The sequence below is a fragment of the Rhagoletis pomonella genome, unplaced genomic scaffold (assembly GCF_013731165.1).
Source record: "Rhagoletis pomonella isolate Grant_MI unplaced genomic scaffold, Rhpom_1.0 Rhpom_scaffold_00007, whole genome shotgun sequence".
NCBI lineage: Eukaryota > Metazoa > Arthropoda > Insecta > Diptera > Tephritidae > Rhagoletis > Rhagoletis pomonella.
In genome coordinates, this window is record NW_023458561.1 from 29291919 (window position 1) to 29314229 (window position 22311).

At 35.8% G+C, this 22311-nt stretch overlaps 1 protein-coding gene across 1 annotated transcript in view; it reads right to left on the bottom strand.

Moving 5' to 3' along the window:
* LOC118743776 overlaps positions 1-22311 on the bottom strand; it is a 452583-nt gene that overhangs the window by 383103 nt on the left and 47169 nt on the right. The window contains exons 6-9 of the mRNA XM_036476540.1: positions 17955-18200; positions 14749-14931; positions 13103-13228; positions 12903-13049 (exon numbers count right to left, since the gene is read on the bottom strand). Of these exons, the coding sequence (XP_036332433.1) occupies positions 12903-13049; positions 13103-13228; positions 14749-14931; positions 17955-18200 (702 nt within the window). The remainder of the gene's footprint in view (positions 1-12902; positions 13050-13102; positions 13229-14748; positions 14932-17954; positions 18201-22311) is intronic.

Below are 22311 nucleotides of genomic sequence, written 5' to 3' on the forward strand. Positions count from 1 at the left end.
AACTATGTAACGAGTAACACTAATAAATATATGTTATAGAAAGAATTTTTATTTGCAAAAACACGAACATTTTTTTGTTTCCTTTTTTTTTTGATATTTTGTTTTGGCATCCCACTACAACCAATTTCTGAGTCAGTAATGCATTACATTAACACTTTGCCGCTACTACAACACTTGCAATTGCATGACACAATTTTTTAAAAATTATTTTATTTATTTTGTTTTTTTTTTTTAATTTTTTGTATGTTTAGCTATTACTTGGTATTTGTTAAGTTAAATATATATTTATTAGGCTAACTAAGTATGTATGTGTATATGAAAATTTTTTAAACGCGTAACACTTTGGCTAAAAAATACAGCCCGTTGCTAAACAAAACTAATAAATTTCAAAAATTATTGCTTGCATTTGCATAACCACTTTTTTGTTATTAATTCTCCTTTTTTAACTACGCAAAAAATCATTGCTCATTCACTTCCGCTAAATCGGTATAAAAATTGTTAATTCAAAATTTTTCATTTTACTCTCAAAAAATATACAACAAATAATTTTGCATTTCCGGGAAGACTAAGGTAATAAATTGAAGTGAAACGTACTAACCGTCCAAAAGAAAAATTAAAATTTAGTTTTCAACTAATTTGCATGCAGCATCCGCCAATTATTTATGGACTTCAAGAAAAAAAAAAAACAACTAAAAACGCGTTAGTAGTATATTATTTGTAATTTGCTATTTGCTATTCAAAAAAGAGCGTGCTTAGAGAAAGAGACAGAGATAGAGAATTAGATGTGACACTACATGCCTCGCTGGCTGTTTTTTATGGCGCACGGGGTAAGCTACTTTCACGTCTGTCTTCTTCTCTTCTGCTATGTCTTCAATGCTTTACGCTGCAGTTTAGTTTAGACGCTGCGCTTATTCCTCGGCTATCGGTTCGCTTTGGAGTGGCTTTAAATTCTATTTACCTCACCTCAAAAATTGATTGCATTTGGATGCTGTGTAGAAAAGAGTGTTGATTGATTTTTTATTTTTATTTAATTTTTTTTTTTTTTTTGTATTCTTCAACAACGAACAACAATTAAACAAGTAACAAAATTTATAATTTTTTTGTTTTTTTTTTAATTTTTTTTTTGTGGGTGTTTTAAAACAACGACAACAACAATGAATTGGTGCTGAATTTTCTTACTTTGGCGAGTGACTTTTTGGGTAGGTCACGTGTAGGCGGTGCGGTTGTTGGTGTGCCGCGTTTATTGCTGCGATTTTTCTTTAACACGATTACGCGCATTGTGACAACAAGAACAACAACGACAACGGCGGATGTGACGGAAACGACGGAGACGAAATTTGCTATGGAATTACGAGTTAAAACGAGCGGATTTTTATTAAATTTTTTTTTTTTTACTTTTTTTAGCTGATCACTTTAAGTGGTGAGCAGCATTCGATTCTATACAATTTAAAACTTTAAAAGCTGAAATTCTGATTTGTAGTACAGAATTTACGACTTTTTGGTTGATCAGCTACTTCCAACTTTTAATTTTTTCTGCAAAACTTTTTGTTTAATTTTGCTTTTATAGTTTGTAATCGTCTTGTTTTCACAGATATTAAAAAAAAAATTTGAGAACTTGCTTTGGAATTACAACTTTTGCATAATTTTTTTAATTTTAATTTTATTTAAATGTAAAATTTCAATGATTAGTAGTTTTGTTATTTTATCGCAATAACGTACAGATCTTAAGAAGATTCGGATTTTTAAGTGATAGTTTTTTATTTAATCTTGGATATATATATTTTTTTTAAATTAAAATTTTTTGTTTGCCTTTTTTGGTTCTTAACTTGTTTCCCATTAAATTATGCTACTTTATTTCACTAAATTTTTTGTTTCAATTTTTGTTGTAAATACCACTTGTTTATAAGTAACACAGTTTTTGTGCGTGTTTCGTTTAAATTTTTGTTTAATATTTAACTACATTAGTTGCATATCTAAGTAATGACAAGTATGTTTATGAATCAAATAAATTTTAATTTCAATTACTTTTCTAAATTGCTTTAACTGGTCTTTAGCATAAAATTTACATATACATATTTCTATTTCCAATTTTCGTGCAAGCTTTGCTAGATTTTTAATTGCAACGCCGATTTCCGCGTTTTCCAATACACCAAACACATTAAACTTTTTCAAGTTGTTTTGTTGTTGGCGCAATTTCAGCTGCAAAACGTATGCAGACTTGTTGTATGCACTGTTGTTGGAAACATATCTATTTACACTTGTTTGGTTTTAGTTTACTTTTTTACAAACTTTTATCAATTTAATTTAATTAGATTGCTTTAGTTGGGCATTTTCGCGTACGATTATACATATGTATGTACAAGCGCTGTATGTATACATAGATGTGCATATTCAGATTTTTTTTTTTTAGTATTTTTTTTGTGTGTCTACGAAGCAAGTAGCTATCATTAAATTAAATTAGAACTTCAGCGAATTGAAATTTCATTTTGAATTAGCCTGAAAACAGCATTCGGAAATTTTAATATTTTTAAAAGCTTTTTACAATTATTTAAGTTTAAGTATTTACACACATTCATAATTACAAATATATATATGTATACGCCAGTAGCTAAACTGGGCCATTCAGTAGTTCTTATTTTAGGGTCATTTGCCATTTTGGCATTAACGTTTACAGCGTAAACATCGAAACATAAAAATATAGAGAAGCTGAAAAATTTTAATCTTACCACTTCAAATTAAAATCAAATTTACGCTCAACAATCTGAAAAATCTCCCTTGAAATAGATAAGTGGAAGAGGACATAGCTTTATTAAGCGTTTTTATATTGCACTGGGTTACAAAAGTTAAAATTTGTACGTTAAAGCATTTGGGCCTAAAACAGAATGATATTATAAGTAGAGGGAACGACGAAACCCGCGCTCTATGGCCAGTCTTGGACTAGGTAAGATGTGGCGAAGGATATGTACTGCGAACTGAGCTCTATTGTGCCCTTACAGTTCATCATATTTAACACCTCGCCCTGTCCTGGTACTCTGATGACACCAAGCAGTTTCCAGACTGGTAGTGAATTAAATTACGCAACATCTGGCCACAACCTCCCCAGCTATGTTAGTCGCCTTTTCGCAACCGCATCTAATGCTATGGGGAGCTGTAGTGACATTTCTGCTGAAATGTCGCAGTACCGTCAGGAGTCATCTTTACTTATCTCAGGGATATGGGGTTATACTTTTCAAGAAGTTCTTTTGCCTGCCTTAGTCCAAGCGTGTTCTTCCCTGATGGTATGAGATACCACTGCAATGAAGCATTTTGGTCCTATTGTTCGAGTGGCTACTGCTTCTCTATCTGTCTAGTCTGTCAACCAGCTCGTTAATTTGTATGCCTTTGTGGCCCGAGACCCACATCATCTGCACTTTGTTGTGGTCCCGCAGACTGACTGTCCTACAGATGGCAATGTGCTGCCTTCTTGACTGTCTAGACTAGGATAGTTTTCCAAAGGAATGGAGAACTTGGCATTAGCGCTGTGCATTCCTACCTCTAGGCTTTGCTGCCTAGTTTGGTCTTGAACTTTTTCTCAAAGGTTATTATCGTAGCCATGTCGTATCTGTTGAGCTGGGAGATTGGGAGATTTTCCCGCCCAGTATGCTTGAAAGGCTGATTGTGTAAAACAATTTAGCCTGAGAGCAATCTTTTTTCCAATTTCCAGTAAGTTTTTTGCCTACTTTAAGAGTTTCCTGACCTCTTTCCAGTGAGATGAGATTTATAAACATTTGTTACTTTGCCTCCCTCCAGTTTCACCCATCGCTTCGCCCAGTTCTCGAGCTTTGTAGGCCTTAAAATGGACTATAGTGGTCTGTGATAACTGAGCCAGTCCGTCTTCTTAGCATTCTTACTGAATGTGCCGCTATGACTGTATGATTCTATGTTTGATTCTATGGTCCGACATCGAGGGCTCTGATAAGACCTCCAATCTGAGAATGGTCAGTGTTCATTATTGGTATAATGCCCTAAAGCGTGGTCGTACTTTGTTCTCCGATGAATATTGTAAAATTCGTTCAATAAAACATATTAGCACGCCGTGTGCAGACAGTCAGATCTCTTTTTAACTAGTGACGTTACGTAATTACACATCTCAGGTACCTCGTCAAACAATTAGTTTTTTAGTGATTCCGCTACCTAAAGGTGAAGGCACCTGCCTATTTTCCAAAATTTAGCTTTTGATGCAGAATGACAGATATTGCAAAACTACATCGATTGTTCATCCCTCCTGAAAAATTGAAAAAAAAAAATGTGCTTGGCACTTTTTCACCAAATAAAATTGTTGAAGACAACAATTTTCTATTTTTTCCCAAGAACTCGGCTTACTATGTGTATTATCTGCAATGCAAATATATATATGAAAATAAAAAACACAAAATGGCCCAGCCAATAGCACTTAGTACTGACTCTTGCTATTACTTTTTTGAAAGAAAAAAAAATTACGGTTCTTAATTGAATGGCTTTACGAACGCTTATTCCACTCCCTTATTTTACAAACCGAAAAGGAGAGCAAAACTATTAATAGTATGTAGTGAAATAAAAATCTATTTCAATGTGCCATGTTAGCGTGTGACACTACATTTATTTAATACGTGGTATTAGTGGTAACATTAGCTTTGCGCTAGTGACTTAAAAAAGATTAGCGGCAGTACTTTTCGTGAATGTTTACTAGCGAGTAGCAGCAGAATTAGTATTTTGTTAGTTAAAAGTGGTGGTGGCAGTAGAAGAGTTTTGTGTGGTATTAGTTGTGAGCTAAGCGAAGAAATTTCTAAAAGGCAAAAAATATTTGTTTTTTACTTACATAAATTAGCAAAAAAAATATTTTGATTAGTTAGAATTTTTTAACTTTTTCTCAACTGCGACGAAGAAAGTGTAGATTTTTATTTTGACCAGTAAACTTTCTTTTTTGCTTTTTCGTCATTAAATTTTCTTTCCAAAAATTTGCAAGTTGCTGAGTTAGTAGCATAAATGGAGTTCAAGTTTGATTGCTTTTATTAACACTTTTATGATTATTTTTTCACGTAAGCTTTACACTTATATTTATAATTTATTCATAAAATTTTTATATTTTATGTCTTTTGCTGTAAATATGTATTTTCTACTTTATTTGTGGTGGTACTTATTTTATTTCTTATGATTGCTATTTTGTTGCAATTTTAGATATGGTATGGATTTTTGCAGAATTCTCTTATGGCGCATGAGTGAAGTCAAGCTTTTGCGAGTCAGCAGTCCTTAGTTCTGATATTTCCGCCTCTAAGGCAGTTTAAGCTATACCAGCAATAGAGCAAAGAGGACTTAAATTAGTTTAGGGCGTTCACTTCCCAGAATCTATTCCAAATTCCGAGGCAGAACGGTTTGAACAGTTGCGAAAAAGAGGAGAATAAAATGGAATTGCGGCTAAATATACATAAATAATAGCATGGGCCGATAATCCGCTTTTTTAGAATTTTAATTGGTAATAGCAAAAATATGGTTCATTATGTTCTAAAAAAAAAAATCTGCGTGAAAGATGAAAATTTTTGGTCAATATCATAGGCTCGCCCAAGTCCATCAAAGTTTAAGTCCTAAAAAATTTTTCTTTTTAGCTTACTTCGATTCTCTACAAAACGGGTCCATGTACCAAATTATGTAGGACTAATACTTTCGAAGATACATACAATTTTAGTAAAAAAAAATGAATTAAGTAATGTATTTATTGATTTTTATTTTTTGAGCACATAGAATTTTGATGGACTTGGGCGAGCCTAAGATATTGACCAAAAATTTTCATATTTCACACAGATTTTTTTAAAGCATAATGAATCATATTTTTGCTATTACCAATCAAAATTCTAAAAGGCGCGGATTTCCGGCTCACGCTAATAAATAAATATGTATATATATGCTCGGAACCCTACTGAGGTGGCCGAAGAACGCCTCTAAATCACTAGACAATGTCAGTGGACCGCTATTACCAAAAGCGAGTGTATATAATTTTCATCCCGATAGTCGGAAAGAAGTACCGAATTCACCTAAAATCTTTTAAAGCACTATGCCTCAAAAGTCTTTCTACTAAACGCCTCTGCGACACGTTCTAGACAAGAATCCAGCTTAGGACTATGATTCTATTGAACAATCCTAATCCTACATATGTACATATGTCTGAAACGTCGTATAAATAAACATTCAGAATAATTCAGAAGGTACCAGAACAGATGAATAAGGACTAAGGTTGAGATATTCGTAACGTAAGGGAAAAAACAAGGCCATTTTCATTCCATTTTTTTTTTATTCCATCCTTTAAGGAACTAACGAAGTCACGCAAGAATAACTTCAGAATAATCACGGGACATAGCCTTGTGAATTATCACCTCACAAATTCTGGAGGGATAACAAGACTGCTAGTCCAATTTTGGAACGGTGCCTTCGACACAACCGCAAAGGACAATTGAGAGTTTGTCTTATATCCGGGGACGCGTTGGAATCCACAGGTTTAAGCTTAATATTTACCAAAATTTCACTCGTATTCTAGATTAAGAGCTACATTATTTTATGCTGGCACTGTAAAGTAGGAACGGCTCTTGTTTTAAAAACCCAAACTGACCAATAATAAACGTCTACCTTGACTCACGTTGTATTCATTAATCTTCCAATGACTTCTTCTTTTACTAGCCTTCCTTTGTCTGCGACCGGACCAATTGATAACCTGGCAGGTGTGAATACGCACAGTGGTCTTACAGGAAACTAAATGGCTGTTGAATAGTCTAAGCCTAGGTGACCTTCTTAGGGCCGTTTGCACCATGTCTAGTTAAAGCTAACAAGAGGTACATCCTTCAGTTAAGCACATCGACTGCTTTATTGATCATATGTATATATGTATGCTGGGTGTCGATAACCCCGATAACGATCTTTAACTGGGAGTTATGGCGAATTTCCACTACGCATTGAAATGAAAAAAAACATGGTCTGATTTCAGATCAGCGAGTGCTGAGAAAAACCAGGGCGTGTAAAATTAGGAGATCTGTTAGGCCCGGGGGCTGCGATTTATGTTGCTTTGTGTAATGAAAAGTAGTGTGGGTGATATTTCACCTGGAAGATAATAAGTGTGATTTTTTTCTTAGGATCGTATGAGGGTTAAGCTCTCTAGACTCCCTAAAACTTAAACTGAAATATGTTGGTGCGTGGTTTCTAGAGTTCTCTAAAGCTGACACCAACTGCCTGCAGAGCTTCGTTTTTGGTATGCAGCGCTTTTCTCAAGTTCCGAGTAATTACCACTCAAAATTGTGTGTTTGTGAGGATCAGTAAACTTTTTGGAAAGTCTAGTATCAAACCATGTTAAGGACTATCATACAACGAAGCAGCTGAAAACTAACAAAGGCTTACATGAAAAAATAAACTTCAGTTAATGTTTAAGTAGTTCTGATCCAGGCTGAGTATTTTTGGCTGCTTTCTGCCTATGCAGGTTTCCTACCATCTTAACCCTTTAAAATTGAAAATATTTTTTATTTATTCCTTTTGGTATTCTGATTGCTTGAACCTCACTCTGAAGCATTACCGATTTGGTAATATTTTGTGATTATTACAGCTGTCAAGGATAAAGCAGTATCGATTTTGTGGAAAATATCCGCATACTAATAAAAAGTTGGCATTTTTTTTTTTTTCAAAGAGCAAAAGTTTTCTGCAGTACTAAGGTCTCGAAGTAAGCAGCAACATTTTACTAGTTTGAAATTAGATGCCTTCAACAATTTGTATATACGGGTAAGGTATAAACTGACATCGCTAGTGCGTAAAAGGAACAAGTTGTTTTTTGTGTTAGTCGAAGCATGAAATTGTTACCTAATTTTTAATTAATCGCTATATAAACAAAATGGTTTTTTATTAGTTCATTTTTGAATGCAATTTTTTTCGGTTTCTTAGTCTATTTTTATCAACTTTTTTTTCTAACTACACTTCACATATTACTCTCGATTTTTAATATACGTATTAAAATTCACTATCACATTTAGCGCAGTAATAATTTTTTTTTAAACTGTTTCACTACTTTCGTATTTTACATTCGCACGCGCTATCATAATTTTTATTTTTTTCTGTTTTTGAATTTTTTTTTTTTTAATAAAAGTCAACCACAGCCTTCAACTACACCCACTTATAACCAGACACGCATTTGTGACCGCAAACACTTCATTGATTGATGAAATTGGGCTGTGCGTTCGAGTGTACGCGCCTAAAAGCAGACTCCAATGCAAAAGAAAAACACAACGCAACGAACTGTTTGTTGGCCGACGGCTAGCCTTTGCAATGACAATTGCAGCAACCACAAACAGCGAATGACTACGAAATGTATTTCATTCACAAAATTCACTGACGCCTACGATTTGCCCAGCGCACACGCGTTTCACTCGTTTATTATTATTATTATTTTTTTTTTTGCTGTCACCCAGCTAGGTGACTTCGAACATTAGTGAACTTTTTGCTTTAGCGGCTTTAGCGTTGGCGTTGACCAGCGAACAACGAGCAGCGTAGCAGACTTTTATTTGGCACGCATGCGAGAAACAAATCAACATTTACCGTTTTTCCGTCCGAAATACACTCGAATTGTTGCAGCACGTGACTGACTGTGCGGCCTGTAACGCCTTTCGTTTTTATATTAACTCAAGTAACTCAGGATTTGCGTGAGTTGCAGTGTTGCATTTTTATTGTGATTTTTAATTTTTGCTGTTATTGAATTTGCATTACGCTCTGCAAAATACGAGCGACTTTTCCCATTTTCGCAGCTGCAAAGCTGATGATTTTTCTGCACTTCACTGACAGGTGATACTCAGCTGTGAGCGAATATTCTCTCTTGTAGTATTTTGCGCGCGTGCTCTCCCTCTCTCCTCCACTCAGCCAGAGCTATCTTTCTCTGTTTTGGGCGCTTATGCTTACACTTTCGCTTGACTACGCCACACTTCACTTCACTGCGCTATCTGGCTGGCTACCAAGCGATTTTGACACTCCACTTTGACACTTCTTCTTCCTGCTGTTTCACCTACACTTTCCGAATATAAGACTTAAAAACTACTTTTTGTCCTTTGCAGAAACATTTCTTTCACAACTTTCTAAGCAGAGTTTTTTTGGATTTTTTTTTATAATAAAACTTGTGCGTTTGCTATTCAATAGAATTTCTTTTTAGTCCATTTGTTTTCTACGCACTGACTCATGCTCTATTTTGCACACTTTCTCTTTACATTTTCTCTCACGATTTTTTGGTGGGGCCTTGTAAAGTTGTATATTTATAAACGCCATACAAAAATTGCGGTGTGTGGTGTGCGGAGGAGGATTGGCTGGCATACCGATTTATTTTTATCCGTTCACTTTAGGACACATGCACTTCTCGACAATTCGCCTTTGACTTTCCTTCCCTATCCACTACACGCATATATCCTGCAATAAACAATCATTCAAAGTCTTATCAATTAACTGGGTTTGCAGTCTAACTGTTTGGCTTCTACTAACCACTACTATCAAATCATTTGCTATTACTTCTGCTCCTTAAAGTAGGCAATTTTTTTATACAATCTTCGCTTTCAGCGCCCAAAAGCCCGTTTCACTTCCGAGTAGCAGTCAATTTTATGTTCTCAACATTTTTATTGCGCCCAACCTTCACCTTTCACATGTCCCTTCTTCTAATCGCACTTCGTTGCACGCTTTCTCCTCCACACCCTTCCGTCTTTTGTTAAAAGTATAAATATTTAGTCGCGTGTTTTTTCTTCGATAAATCGCTACCGTGATTGCCGCCGCATCTGTCTGCCTTTTTTTTTTTGTCTTCTGCACCTCTTACCCACAGCAGCTTTTCCTTTTTTTGTTTGTGACAACTACACTATAAAATGTTTCTTTAGCTGCTTCACTTTGCTGCTACAACTGCAGTAACGACCTCGCGCTCAATCGCTTGCCACTTGACTGACATTTGCGGGAGTTATATGTGACAGTTAGAGCAGCGTTAAGTAAGTGAAAGAGACTCCATGGCACCGTGGCACATACATAAGTTGTAGGGTGAGTAGGTCACATGCGCATTGCGACAGACGAACGAGTTACTCAGCTCAGCTGTGAAGTTTAGAAATGTCAGCGTGACAGCTGTTTACTGGCGCGCACACATGCAGCCAAATATGCATACGTAAATACATACAAACACTTTCACTAGCCAGCGCAACACAAGCACACAAACAAGTCTGCTAAACTGTGCAGCCTTTGCTCCTTTTGCTACGTTACAGTGCTAGTGGCGGCTATTGTTGTTGGCGTTGGCATTAAGTAGGTCAATGTCAATTTTGTTGGCCTGAACCTCTCGGCGACCGTAATTTTCCGCTCTACAAGCTCAGCAGCTTTTAGTAAACTTTTCATAAAAGCTCCCAGCTCTGTTGTGTGCACGTTGCACCTGTTGCTCGCTCTATTGCTCAGATAGAGCTTTTACTCTGTACGCGTCCATATAAAATCTGCAGAGAGCTTTGAAGATTTCCGCCCACGGGCGCTGTTTTGAGCATCACTGCTGCATTGGGAAATGCTAGAATGCTTTTAAAGCTGTTATGGACACTGTCTTGTCTGCAAGCAAAGCTCTTTTAAGCTTTCTATACACTTTGTTTAGGCGCTAGCAGAGTAAAAGCTCTATCTGCCCATCACTGTTATAGAGAAAAATTAATTCTTAGGAAATGTTATCAAGTTATGTAGCTTATGAAGGTTATTTTCTTCTTTATAGCGCGTATGTTAAGAAACAGGTTTTTAAGTGTGTCCTATGAAAGCTTTTATAAAATAAAATTTTCGGTAAAAAACTCGGATAGAGAAACGTGGAGGTCGTCTAAATTGCTGACCTAAATAATAGCTTTTAGTACGCTTTTATGCTTTTGGAAGCTCTTTTAACTGTTATTTCAATTTCCAACTTTGTGTATTATAAAATATTTTATTAACCTTAATATGCATGTATGTATTCAATTATTAAAAGCACGATTTGAACAAACAAAAATTTAATATACTTTACTTCGCCCCAGCGATCTCGCAATTGTTAATAATGTTTAAAACCACTTTGTAGAGTACAGGATATATTTCTGAATCGCCGGACCTTCAATACATGGAATAAATAATTTTATTTGATCGCTTTATAGCTGGAAAACTAACTAAGCTAGCGATTTTGGCTATTTCCTTAATTTAATGGTTACACTGGATCACAATTCTTTTTTATTCACCGAATGCCAATATCCAATTCCTGTCAAGAATTATCCGAATATCAAGTTTTTTTTCTGTGCATACGTTTTCGAGATATTTACAATTTACGTTTATTCAGCTTTAAAAAAATTTGTTCCACTTTATCACGCATATCTCATGATCCGATTGCACAATCGTAATACGAGATGCAGTAAATGAAAGCTAACGAGATTGTCCCTAAACCGTATATACATTACTTTTCGATGGACTAGATAATTTCTGAGAAATTGATTACCTATTCGTTTTTTTTTTTGTATGAAAATATGAAAAGAAATCAAATTTTTATACCACAAAAATTTAAAAAATAACAGATTATGTGTAAATTTTTCGCATTAAATCCTGATCTGTTGCAAAAAAAATAACTCAAGTTACCAATGAAGAAAATCGAAAGATAAATAAGGAAGTAATGAGTGGTCAAATGAAAATGCGCAAAGATTTTTTGTATGAAAAATGATCAGAAAAGAATGTTACGTATACGCCATGTACACCTGAGTAACACTCTTTTCTAGTGTTGGGAAGTATCGAGTACTTTTGAGGTCGAGTTCTTTGGTATCGATACTTTTAAGGATCGGGTATTTTTCAGAGTACTAAATATACACTTGTTGGTATCATTTCAATGATTAGTGTAGAAATTTTGCAAGCTTGCAGCACTTTATTCAAATTAATATATTAATTCCAAATTACGTCAAATGAATGGCTACTAAAAAAAAGACCGGTAAATGTAATTAAAACTCAGCACTTTTTAGTATCTATTCAGTACTTTTAAGAATCCTGAGTAAATGTATAAAAGAGATGATTGGAACCGAGAATTTTTGAGTACTGAGTACTTTCGAGTACTTTTGTGAGTACTGAGTACTTTTGAGTTCTTTTAGGTTCGGAGTACTTTCGAGTTCTTTCGTGAGTACTGAGTACTTTGGAGTTTTCAGTATCGATACTTTTAAAAATCGGGTGCTGCCGATTCTTTTGAGAATCGAGTTCTGAGTGCTTTTGGCATCGATACTGCCCAATACTAATTTTTATCAAAAATTCTCTTTGATTTGGGTTAGTTTGATATTTTGCTAAGAATCTGCTTAATTGCTTTTTCAGAATTCGTGATAACTTTAAGCAGAGGACAAAGAATTCAAAAAATAAGAAGTACCACCTACAGATTCTTGAGACACTCAGCAGACACCAACATTTTGATTCGCGGTGTCTTCATTGCAAAACCATAGTAGATTAATAACCATGTAAAACTCTGAACTAATGTCTTTCGGGATGACGTCTAAAATATTTGCGAGCTTCATAAAAGCATGATCAAAGTGAAACGCACATAGGTTCAACGATTGCAAGAACTTGAGCATGTTACGGACATGAAGATGCCTCCTTGAAAAGATCATTCGACCATGGCGCCCAACGAAAGAAACATGGATTGAATCGATTTTTTAGCAAAATAGTGTAATTCTAAATTTTGCGAAGGCGCCAAATGTTATTTTCTGAAAATTCGTGTACTAAGTCTTTAAATTATAAATAATATAAATGTTGCAAATTTAATTGTTTAAAGTTCGTATAAGTCTTCTTTTCGCACAATAAATCTTGGAATACCAATATGCAATATTTCTTCAAAACGACTTTGCTTGTATTTAGTAATTCAAGTAGATAAGTACTGCTGCACTCACCTGCGCTTTAATGGCGGCAAAATGTAATTGCTTAGCTCGCAAATCAAACTTTTTCAAAGACAAGTCCTCCTGTAGCTCGTTGACCTTGTTGTAGAGTTGACCCTCGATGCCACGTTGCTGCGTGCGATTCAAACCATCCACGGTATCCTAAGTGAAGCAAATTTTTTAATATCATATTCATTTTTTTTTATAATATTTACCTGTAATAAACGTATTTGCATTTCCAAATCATTCGCCTCTCGCTTCAGTGATTCCAGTGCTGGTCGCAGTGCTAATGTTGAATGACGATCGAAGACCAGCTCGTTGCGCAAAATGGGAGCCATCTCCTATGCAATGGATTTAAAGATAATTAAATTTAGTTTTTTTCATTAGCTAAAAATAAAGTAACACCAAATGTGATCGAGATGCAGGTAGGCTCACTAATGAGGGGGTGAATATTTTATTCAGTTTATATGAGACATTCTTTTTCATATCGGACAACAATTTGGTGTCACACTTTCGATTGGCTTCAAATTTTTTGTATGGGTTCTATACATGAAATAAGCTAACACCTATTCGAGGATTTTTTTTTATTTTTTTTCTTCGTAGATATGATCTGTCAAAGTTTGCATTTTTTCGTTAACGTTAATTCAAATCGTTATATATCGGCATCTGCGCATCTTAGGGACTTCAGCTTAACGTCGTTTTAAAGCTAACTTAGCTATTAACTTAGTTGAACTTTTTGAAGATGATTTGCATAGTGAAGATCAGTGAATTAGGGATTTAAAATTATACCATCGTATTCCTTCTTTAATTCTCTATAAAAAAAACATGTTTTGAAAAGTTTGACGTTTTTCAAGAAATATTTTTAAAATTATTTTATTTTTTGTGACAATTTTGTCACTGATTGTGACGAACTGATTTAAATCGCATACAGATTTCATTCATTTACAACCCTGCATCCGCATCACGGGATCACATAGATTTAAAAACTGTCAAACTTGTATTGGAAAATTCACACAGATCGCAAAGCTTGTATTGTCGATGTTTATATGTGGAGGGCTTTGGATTTCTAGAAGTCTTAATTTCTGTAACTACGAAACGGCGAAAAATATGCGACACAACGTAAATAAAAAACCTTATTTCCTTCAATTTATTATTTGTTGTATAGTTTGTCATTCGGTCCGACTGTACTGGTTTAACTCGATGACTTGACTTGATTGAGTTGTTATCAGTGCAAGCCTCATCAATATCGGCACAAGAAACAAATAGAAAGAGACACATGGAAGGTAGCCGAAATTTAATATTTCTAATGCTTATTTAGTTGCCTTCCGGAATTTAAGTTTGCTTCCCACATAATTTTCTGAAAATATTACCAAGTAACGGGCTCATCCATGGGAAAGTAAATCGAATATAGGTCTTTTCGTCTGGTATATGTTTGCCTAGCCAATATAGACTAAGGTGGCCGCCTTAGTTGAAACTCTTCTGCAAGGAATTGGAATGTGACCAATAGCAAGACAAACCTTAAGGAATCTCATCAAATCCACTATGAGCCTCCATGCTGTAGCGTATTCGAATGTACGTCGTATAGACCTAGTGACTTAAAGCACGTTCCTATACCTTCCTTCTGTTATTAACTAAATACTAAATTTATTTTCGATAACACACTTGAGTAATTGTAATTTATTTAAATGGGTGAGAGGTTTCATAAAAAAAATAAATATTTCTAAAACATATTTCTTAACGTTTTTACTTGTTTTCAAGTTTCTTGAAACTCAATTTAAAATATTTTTTTACAGTATTGATGGGCCCCATCAAGATCACATATGATATCTCGATATGATTATACATTTTACTTAGCACTTACATTGAAATCCCCCGTATCGTCGACCTCGCCCGGTGGTTGTGGCGGTGCAAAAATGCGCTTAGGAACTTTTTGCGCCTGCGATGGCAGCGGCAGAATGCGTACGAAATTTGTGAGGTCCTGCGCCGCTGACACTGAGCTGCATTGTATAGTGAGTGAGCTATAACGCTTCGCTTGCACTGTAGCCTGCGAAATGAATTGTGGTAGACAATAATGAGTATAAATGGACAAAGACAATTTAAAAAAAAAAAACGCTTAGAATTTGATATGAACTAATTGAATTAAAAAAAATGTTTTTGTTTTAAAACTAATAACTAATTTCGAATAAACTCATTCTATATATACACACATACATATATGCATTGGTATAAATATAACTGTACACGTGGCCATTGTAATGGAAGAAATGATTAAAATTAAACAAATATTGACATCGATTCCATATGGCTATACATGGTCTCTGCGAATTTTTAATTTTTGTTAAAACAACCACAATATTCGTATATTGTGGCACTCATCCTACATTGCTTAACCCATATGCGAAACCCCAGGTACAGTTATACCTATGCCCACCTTTAAACGTTAAAAATTTATTTTATAATTCTAGTAGAGGGGTAAGGCTTCCTCAAGTGGGCCCCGAATTTACCAGCATTAATATTTTTCAATAATATTCCGGCAGCGCTGAGTTTTGTAGTCGAAAAGTACACTGTGAAAATTTTGTTGCACAATTCGAAATAGTTTTTTTTTTTTTAACAACAATTGAAAATTTGTGCAGTGTTTTGGAAGTTTTTATTTTTGATATTTTGTTGATTAAAAAAAAAACTATTTGGAATTTTGCAACAAAATTTACACAGTGTACTTTCCGACTACAAAATTCGGCGCTGCCTGAATATCACTGAAAAATATTAATGCTGGTAAATTCGGGGCCCACTTGAGGAAGCCTTGCCCAGAGCTTTAATTTTATTTTACCCTAAAACTAAGTTTTCTAAATCCATTTTGGTTAGTGCCACGTTCTTAAGATTTTGAAAAGGTAGACTTTTGTTAAGATTTTTAAGGTTATATCCTAGATCATATATGTATACAAATATACCTAAGAAAATTGTATACATAAACTGTGGGAAAACCCATAGGATTTGTATTCATACAAACGCGCACACACACACACAATAAAACCCGCACATCTCTCAACAAAAATGAGGAAATATCTCAAAGAAAATTAATTTGCAAATAAATTCATACAAATGTCCACAAGTACACCGTACAAGGGTTAAATGTTTATAATTTTTTTATAATTGCTTACTCATGGTTAACCGCACATTGTACGCGCGCATAATTTGTTTAAGCCACCTTTCTTGTGCCAACTGTGGCCAAACTTTTACACACACACAAGCAAAAACATTTGCAATAACTATTAATTAATTTACATGTCCGTTTGCTGTATTTCCATGAATTCGTTTATAAACATTTTTTTTTTTATTCGGAGATATTTATGTGTATGTATGTATGTATATATTCATCATGGTTATACGTTTGCTGTTTATTTATGTCCATTGTATGTATGTATAGGTAACAATCAACATAAACTGTGGAATACCAAATGAATGCGAAAATGTATTTTCAATGCAAATGTATCGATTGCACAGAAATAAACAAAAGAAACAATGTAAATGCAGTTAATTACTTAATAAAGTGGTTGAATACGTTGTGTCAGTTATTGTTGTATGCAATTTTACGGCACAGGCAAATAAGCCAAGCCGTCCATTTCGGATGAATGCATGGAGAATATTTAAGTAAATTACGGGCTGTTAAATCACTGCATTGCACTGATAGAATTTAAGAAATTTGCAAGTAAAAATTCGAAATGCAAAAATGGACTGGGTATTGTCGTACTGGCTCATAACCACTCTAAAAGAGAGACTGTTATGACTTTTCTAATAAAAATCATAGCTTAACAGTTAAAACTGCATTTATAGTGTTCTGATCAAAGTTATACGTCATTTTGTGATTTTAATTTTTTGGATCAAAAATAATCATTACTATTGGATTTTTATTTTTTCGGTCATATTGCAACCGTTATACATATTCAGATTTAATTTTTTGAATCCTAAAAGCTTTCAAACCAGAATAACGAATATTTGTTATCAAAAAAAATAAAAAATCCGACTTTTACTTAATTACTCCTTAAATAACTCTTTAAATAAATGTTTTTTCTAATTTTTATTTCATAAATCCAAAATAACAATTATTTTTGATGAATTTTTCAATGAGAGTTTTCTTTAATAACTGTTATGTTCGGTCCCTGTTCCAAATAAAATTCAAAAAAGCAAAATAATTTTCCACTTAAATTGGCTGTAAAAGTTTGTCTTCAGTTTGTGTCCATTAAAGGTCGTGCCCTTGACGTATCTCCTACTATCAGGTTATATGTAAATTCTCAAAAATTTTAAATCAATTTTTATTGCACAAACAATTTACATACACATTTTAAATATTTATTATTTGATACCACTATGAATATTATATGTTCAGTCAAAAAAATTTACGTCGAATTGGTAAATGAAAAAAGTGTGAACACAATTTTTAAAAGGTCACCATTTCATGTCCAACAGAATGACAGACAAGTTTTAGTCATAGCTACATTCTAACAAATTTAAATTTTTGAACATGCAAGAATTTTGTTGCAAATAAATCTATTATTGCCAATAAAAAAAAATGCCCTTAAGGAGAATAAAGCAGTTATTTCTCGTATCCAAGTCAAGCTGTTCCATTCAACGGAAGAACAAATTAAACAGGCCTTTACTGATAACATTTCAAAATGTTAAATGCTCACAGAGGATGCATAATTTCCATGCCAGATAAATTGCTCATACATTTTTAACCTAAAAAAAAAAAAAAAATAAATAAAAACTCGCTACATGCATATATGAATTTTGTGCACTCTCTTTCGGTGGCGCGTCCATTCGTGACTGCCACCTACAAATCGCAAACGAATGTCATAAATTGTTTTCCCTAAAGCAATTCATTCCGTTGATCCAATGCACTATTTATTCGCCTCGTGAAGAAATATATGTATGTATGAACATATGCATGTTCGCATTTAACACTTTTCGGCCTCTGTGAGCATGAGCCATTCACACAGACACGCCGACGGATACACCACACACTCACTCACTCACTCACTTAAATACTATTTATGCGTGCAGCCTACTTACCTTATTCGCAATAACATCGGCACCCTGTAGTATCGATTCGGCGATAATACTGCATAAATCATTGTGTATCTCCTCCAGTTCTTGCATCAATTGCGGCACCGTCTCACAATGGTATGTCTCCAGCATGGCATTGGTGGCATGCAACTGTTGCACGTACGCATTGTGGGCATCAATGTATTCGGTGAGTGAAAGTTGCGTGGGATTTTGACGATGCGATATGTAGCATTGTTTATAATCCAAACGACACTGCAATGAAACAATAACAAATAAAAGCGATTAAATAATGGCGGCGAAGGCAAAGAGTGTAAATATGTATGTATGTGCGCGCATAACTATTGTGTGAAGTCATCATCATTTGTTGAAGAACGATTAGCACTTTTGATTGCTGCAGCTTGGCGCAATTGTTTAGGGTAAATTTCATTGATACATAAATGGTTAGCGAAATAGTTTGTAGAACGTGCAATATCGCAATTTCTTTAGATTGGAGTGATATTTGAATATTTACTTGTACTCTTGCGGAGTACTTAATTCCAATGTTTAGTACATTCATGTTTTCTTCTTCCGCTTATTTGGTGCTCTTACCGCCTAAGCGATTTTTATCGAGTTCAACAAAGCACGTCAGTCGTTTCTCTTCTTTGCCAACTGACGCCAATTTAAAATTCCAAGTGAAGCCAAGTTCTTCTCCTTTAGGGGGGCCTCCCTCTTCCTATGTTTCGAGTTGATCCTATTCTAGCGGGTCTTTTCCAAGATTTGGCGTATTGTGAATACCTGATCTATGGTGGCTTTTTCCGGCCTAAAGCCACACTGATAAGGTCCAATCGGCTCGTTGACGGTGGGCTTCAGTCTTTCGCACAATACACTCGATAAGACCTTACAACCTATTTTTAGAAGGCTGATTCCCCGGTAGTTGGCGCGTATGGCGGGGTCGCCTTTCTTGTAGATTGGGCAGAGTACACTTAAATTCCAGTCGTCGGGCATGCGTTCATCTGACCATATTCTGCATACGAGCTGGTGCATGCACCTCATCAGCTCCTCGCCGCCGTACTTGAATAGCTCGGCTGGCAGGCCGTCAGCTCCAGCGGCTTTGTTGTTTTTCAGCCGCGTAATCGCTATTCGTACCTCGTCATAGTCAGGCGGTGGGACAGCTACTCCATCGTCATCGACTGGGGACTCGGGTTCGTCTTCTTCACTACTTTCAGCGCTGCTACCATTCAGTAGGTTGTAAAAGTGTTCCCTCCACAATTTAAGTATATTCTGGACATCGGACACTGGGTCACAATTGTTGTTCTTACAGGAGTTCGCCCCGATCTTGAAACCTTCCGTAAGTCGCCTAACTCTCTGGTAGAATTTTCGGGCGTTCTTCCTGTCGGCTAGCATCTCAAGCTCTTCTCACTCACGTATTTCGGCCTCTCTCTTCTTATTGCGGTAAATACGTCTCGCTTCCTTCTTTAGTTCCCTATAACGGTCCCACATGGCTCGCGTTGCGCCCGATCCCAGTGTGGGCCTATAAGCGGCGTATTTTTTCTCTGCGGCTTCTTGACATTCCTCATCGAACCAGTTGTTCTTTCGGGCTCGCTGAAATCCAACTACTTCTTCGGCGGCGATACTTAATGATCGGGGAATGTGGTTACACTGCCCGCGTATGTCGAATTGTTGAAGAGTGCTCTCAGAGAGCAGGTGTGTGAGTTGAGTGGCGAATAAATTGACCGTCTGTTGTGATTGCAGCTTTTCGACATTAAGCTTTCCTTGCATATTTGGGCGCACATTTTTTGCTGCATAGAGGCGGGTGCGTATCTTGGCTGCAACAAGATAGTGGTCCGAGTCGATGTTTGGGCCTCGGAGTATGCGTACGTCTAAAACACTGGAAGCGTGCCTTCCGTCTATCACAACATGGTCGATTTGGTTTCTCGTTTTCGATCTGGAGACAGCCATGTAACTTGGTGGATGTTCTTATGTTGAAACCTTGTACTACATATTACCATGTTTCGGGCCTCGGCAAAATCGATCAGCCTCAGTCCGTTATTGGACGTTTCGTCGTGGAGGCTGAATTTTCCGACAGTGGCGCCAAAGATCCCTTCCTTGCCCACCTTGTCATTAAAATCGCCAAGCACGATTTTGACATCGTGTCGGGGGCAGCGCTCATATGTACGCTTCAAGCGCTCATAGAAGAGATCCTTGGACGCCTCATCCTTCTCTTCCGTCGGGGCATGGGCGCAGATGAGCGAGATGTTGAAGAATCTAGCTTTGATGCGGATTGTGGCTAGACGTTCGTCCACCGGGGTGAACGCCAGTACTCGGCGACGGAGTCTCTCTCCTATCACGAATTTTCGCTCCTTTACGTGGCAACTGTAGTAGACGTCGCAAGGCTTCACGCTTACTTTTCCTTGCCCCGTCCATCGCATTTCTTGGATGGCGATGATGTCAGCCTTTGTCTTCCCGAGGACATCAACCAGCCGGGCAGAGGCGCCTTTCCCATTAAGGGTCCGGATATTCCAGGTGCATACCCTTAAATCATAGTCCTTTATACGTTTGCCGGGGTCGTCATCAAAAAAGGGGGTCTCATACGAGGCTGTTTGTTCTTTTTCATTGGGCGGGGTTTTAACGTGGCGTTTGCGATGTTCTACGCCTTCTCACTTTAGCTCGCTGCCAAACGGGTGTTTGGTTGCTACCCAGAGGATACATGGATACAAATATCCGGACGTTGTGAGCTGCGATTTGAACCGTACGCACAAGACTTTCTTCTGGCCACTCCCAGGTGATGGCAGTCAAAAGTTTTCCACTTCTACGCACGGAACCATCCTCCACACATTCTTATCAGGCACTGCGTAGCAAAGCGCACATTTGCCAGTTATTTTATGTTGTATATCGTACTTATGTGTATCTACAGCATTATGCTCACAAATCCTTTCACAGCTCTACTTGGCACTAAAGTAAATATTCTAGCAAGTGTTAACCAAATTATTTCCAAAATTAGGATTATGACGCTAAATGCGTTCAAGTGTCACGAGTGAAGAAATAATCAAATAAAGTAATACAACACTCGCTTGCTTGAGTACCCGAGTAAAATTTATGTCAATGGCGGTACCATCCTCCTGCTCTCCTGTTGATAAATTGTGGCATCTCGGAAATTCGCGACTGCAGCAAATGCGTCGTAAGCCATCCTAAGCTGCACTAATGCGAACACTCAACGAGTACAGGAATAAGTATTTTTGTACTTAAATATGTACATATGTAAACGTGTGCTTTATACCTGGCTAGCCGTAAATACATGATAAATACTGCCGCGCATTCGTATATACATACATATATATGAAAGGATAAAGCTACTCACACATATGCACGTCATGCTAAATAGTAGTACCATTATATATCTCACCTGTGAAAGATGCATACTTCAAATGGGATTCTAGTTTTCCTCATTCTTTTATACTTTATTTTACGAGAACGTTCTCTTATTTTCCCTTTTTTTATTTTTCACTGTTTGCTGTTTTCTTTTGGCCGCAAGTCGTATCATCTTTTATTTAACTTTTACAATGCAGTTCGGTGCCCGCAGAGTGGATATTTTCAAAGAAAGGAAATGCCCAGCAGCACCACTGTGATACGTGACGAACAAAGGTAGCCATGGCGCACCGTGCAGGTTAACTTCATATAACGGTATTCATACATACAGTGACTCAAACAAGTGACCACGTCTTGATTATTTTTCTTTTTTAAATATTCATAATATTTTTCGAGTTAACTTTTTCTGTTATATTTCTATAAAAAATATTGTCCAAGCTTTACTCAAAACCAAATAAATTACAGTTTCACACTTAATAAAAAATTTTTTTGAATACTCAAACAATGTTTAACAAAATTTCAGCTTTTGAATCTGAATCTTTGGAAAAAACTTTTTTTTTTGGTGACGGATTTTTGTCTTTTTCCATATAAGCATGAATTTCCTATGAAATAAAATGCGGGAGACCATTTGCAACAAAATTTCAAAAAATCGCATAAGTAGTTTCCAAACATAATTCTCTAAAATCAAGGAAACTATTTAGCCGGTTAAAAGTTGCACTTCATCAGACTAGAATTGCATGGGCTATAAAACTGCATACCCAGAAATGTTTTAAAGATTCAGATTAAAAATTTGAAATTTTTATCAAAATTTTTAGAATTTTCATAAATTTTGTATAAGGTTAGAAACTGTTATTAATATGATTTTGGTTGGACAGTATCTATTTTTATAGAGAAAAAAATAAAAAATTTGCTCAAAAAACATTACGCATATTAATAAAATAAAAATTAACACGTGGTACCATGTTTGAGGTACTGTCTGTATGTGCATATTATATATATATATATATATATATATATT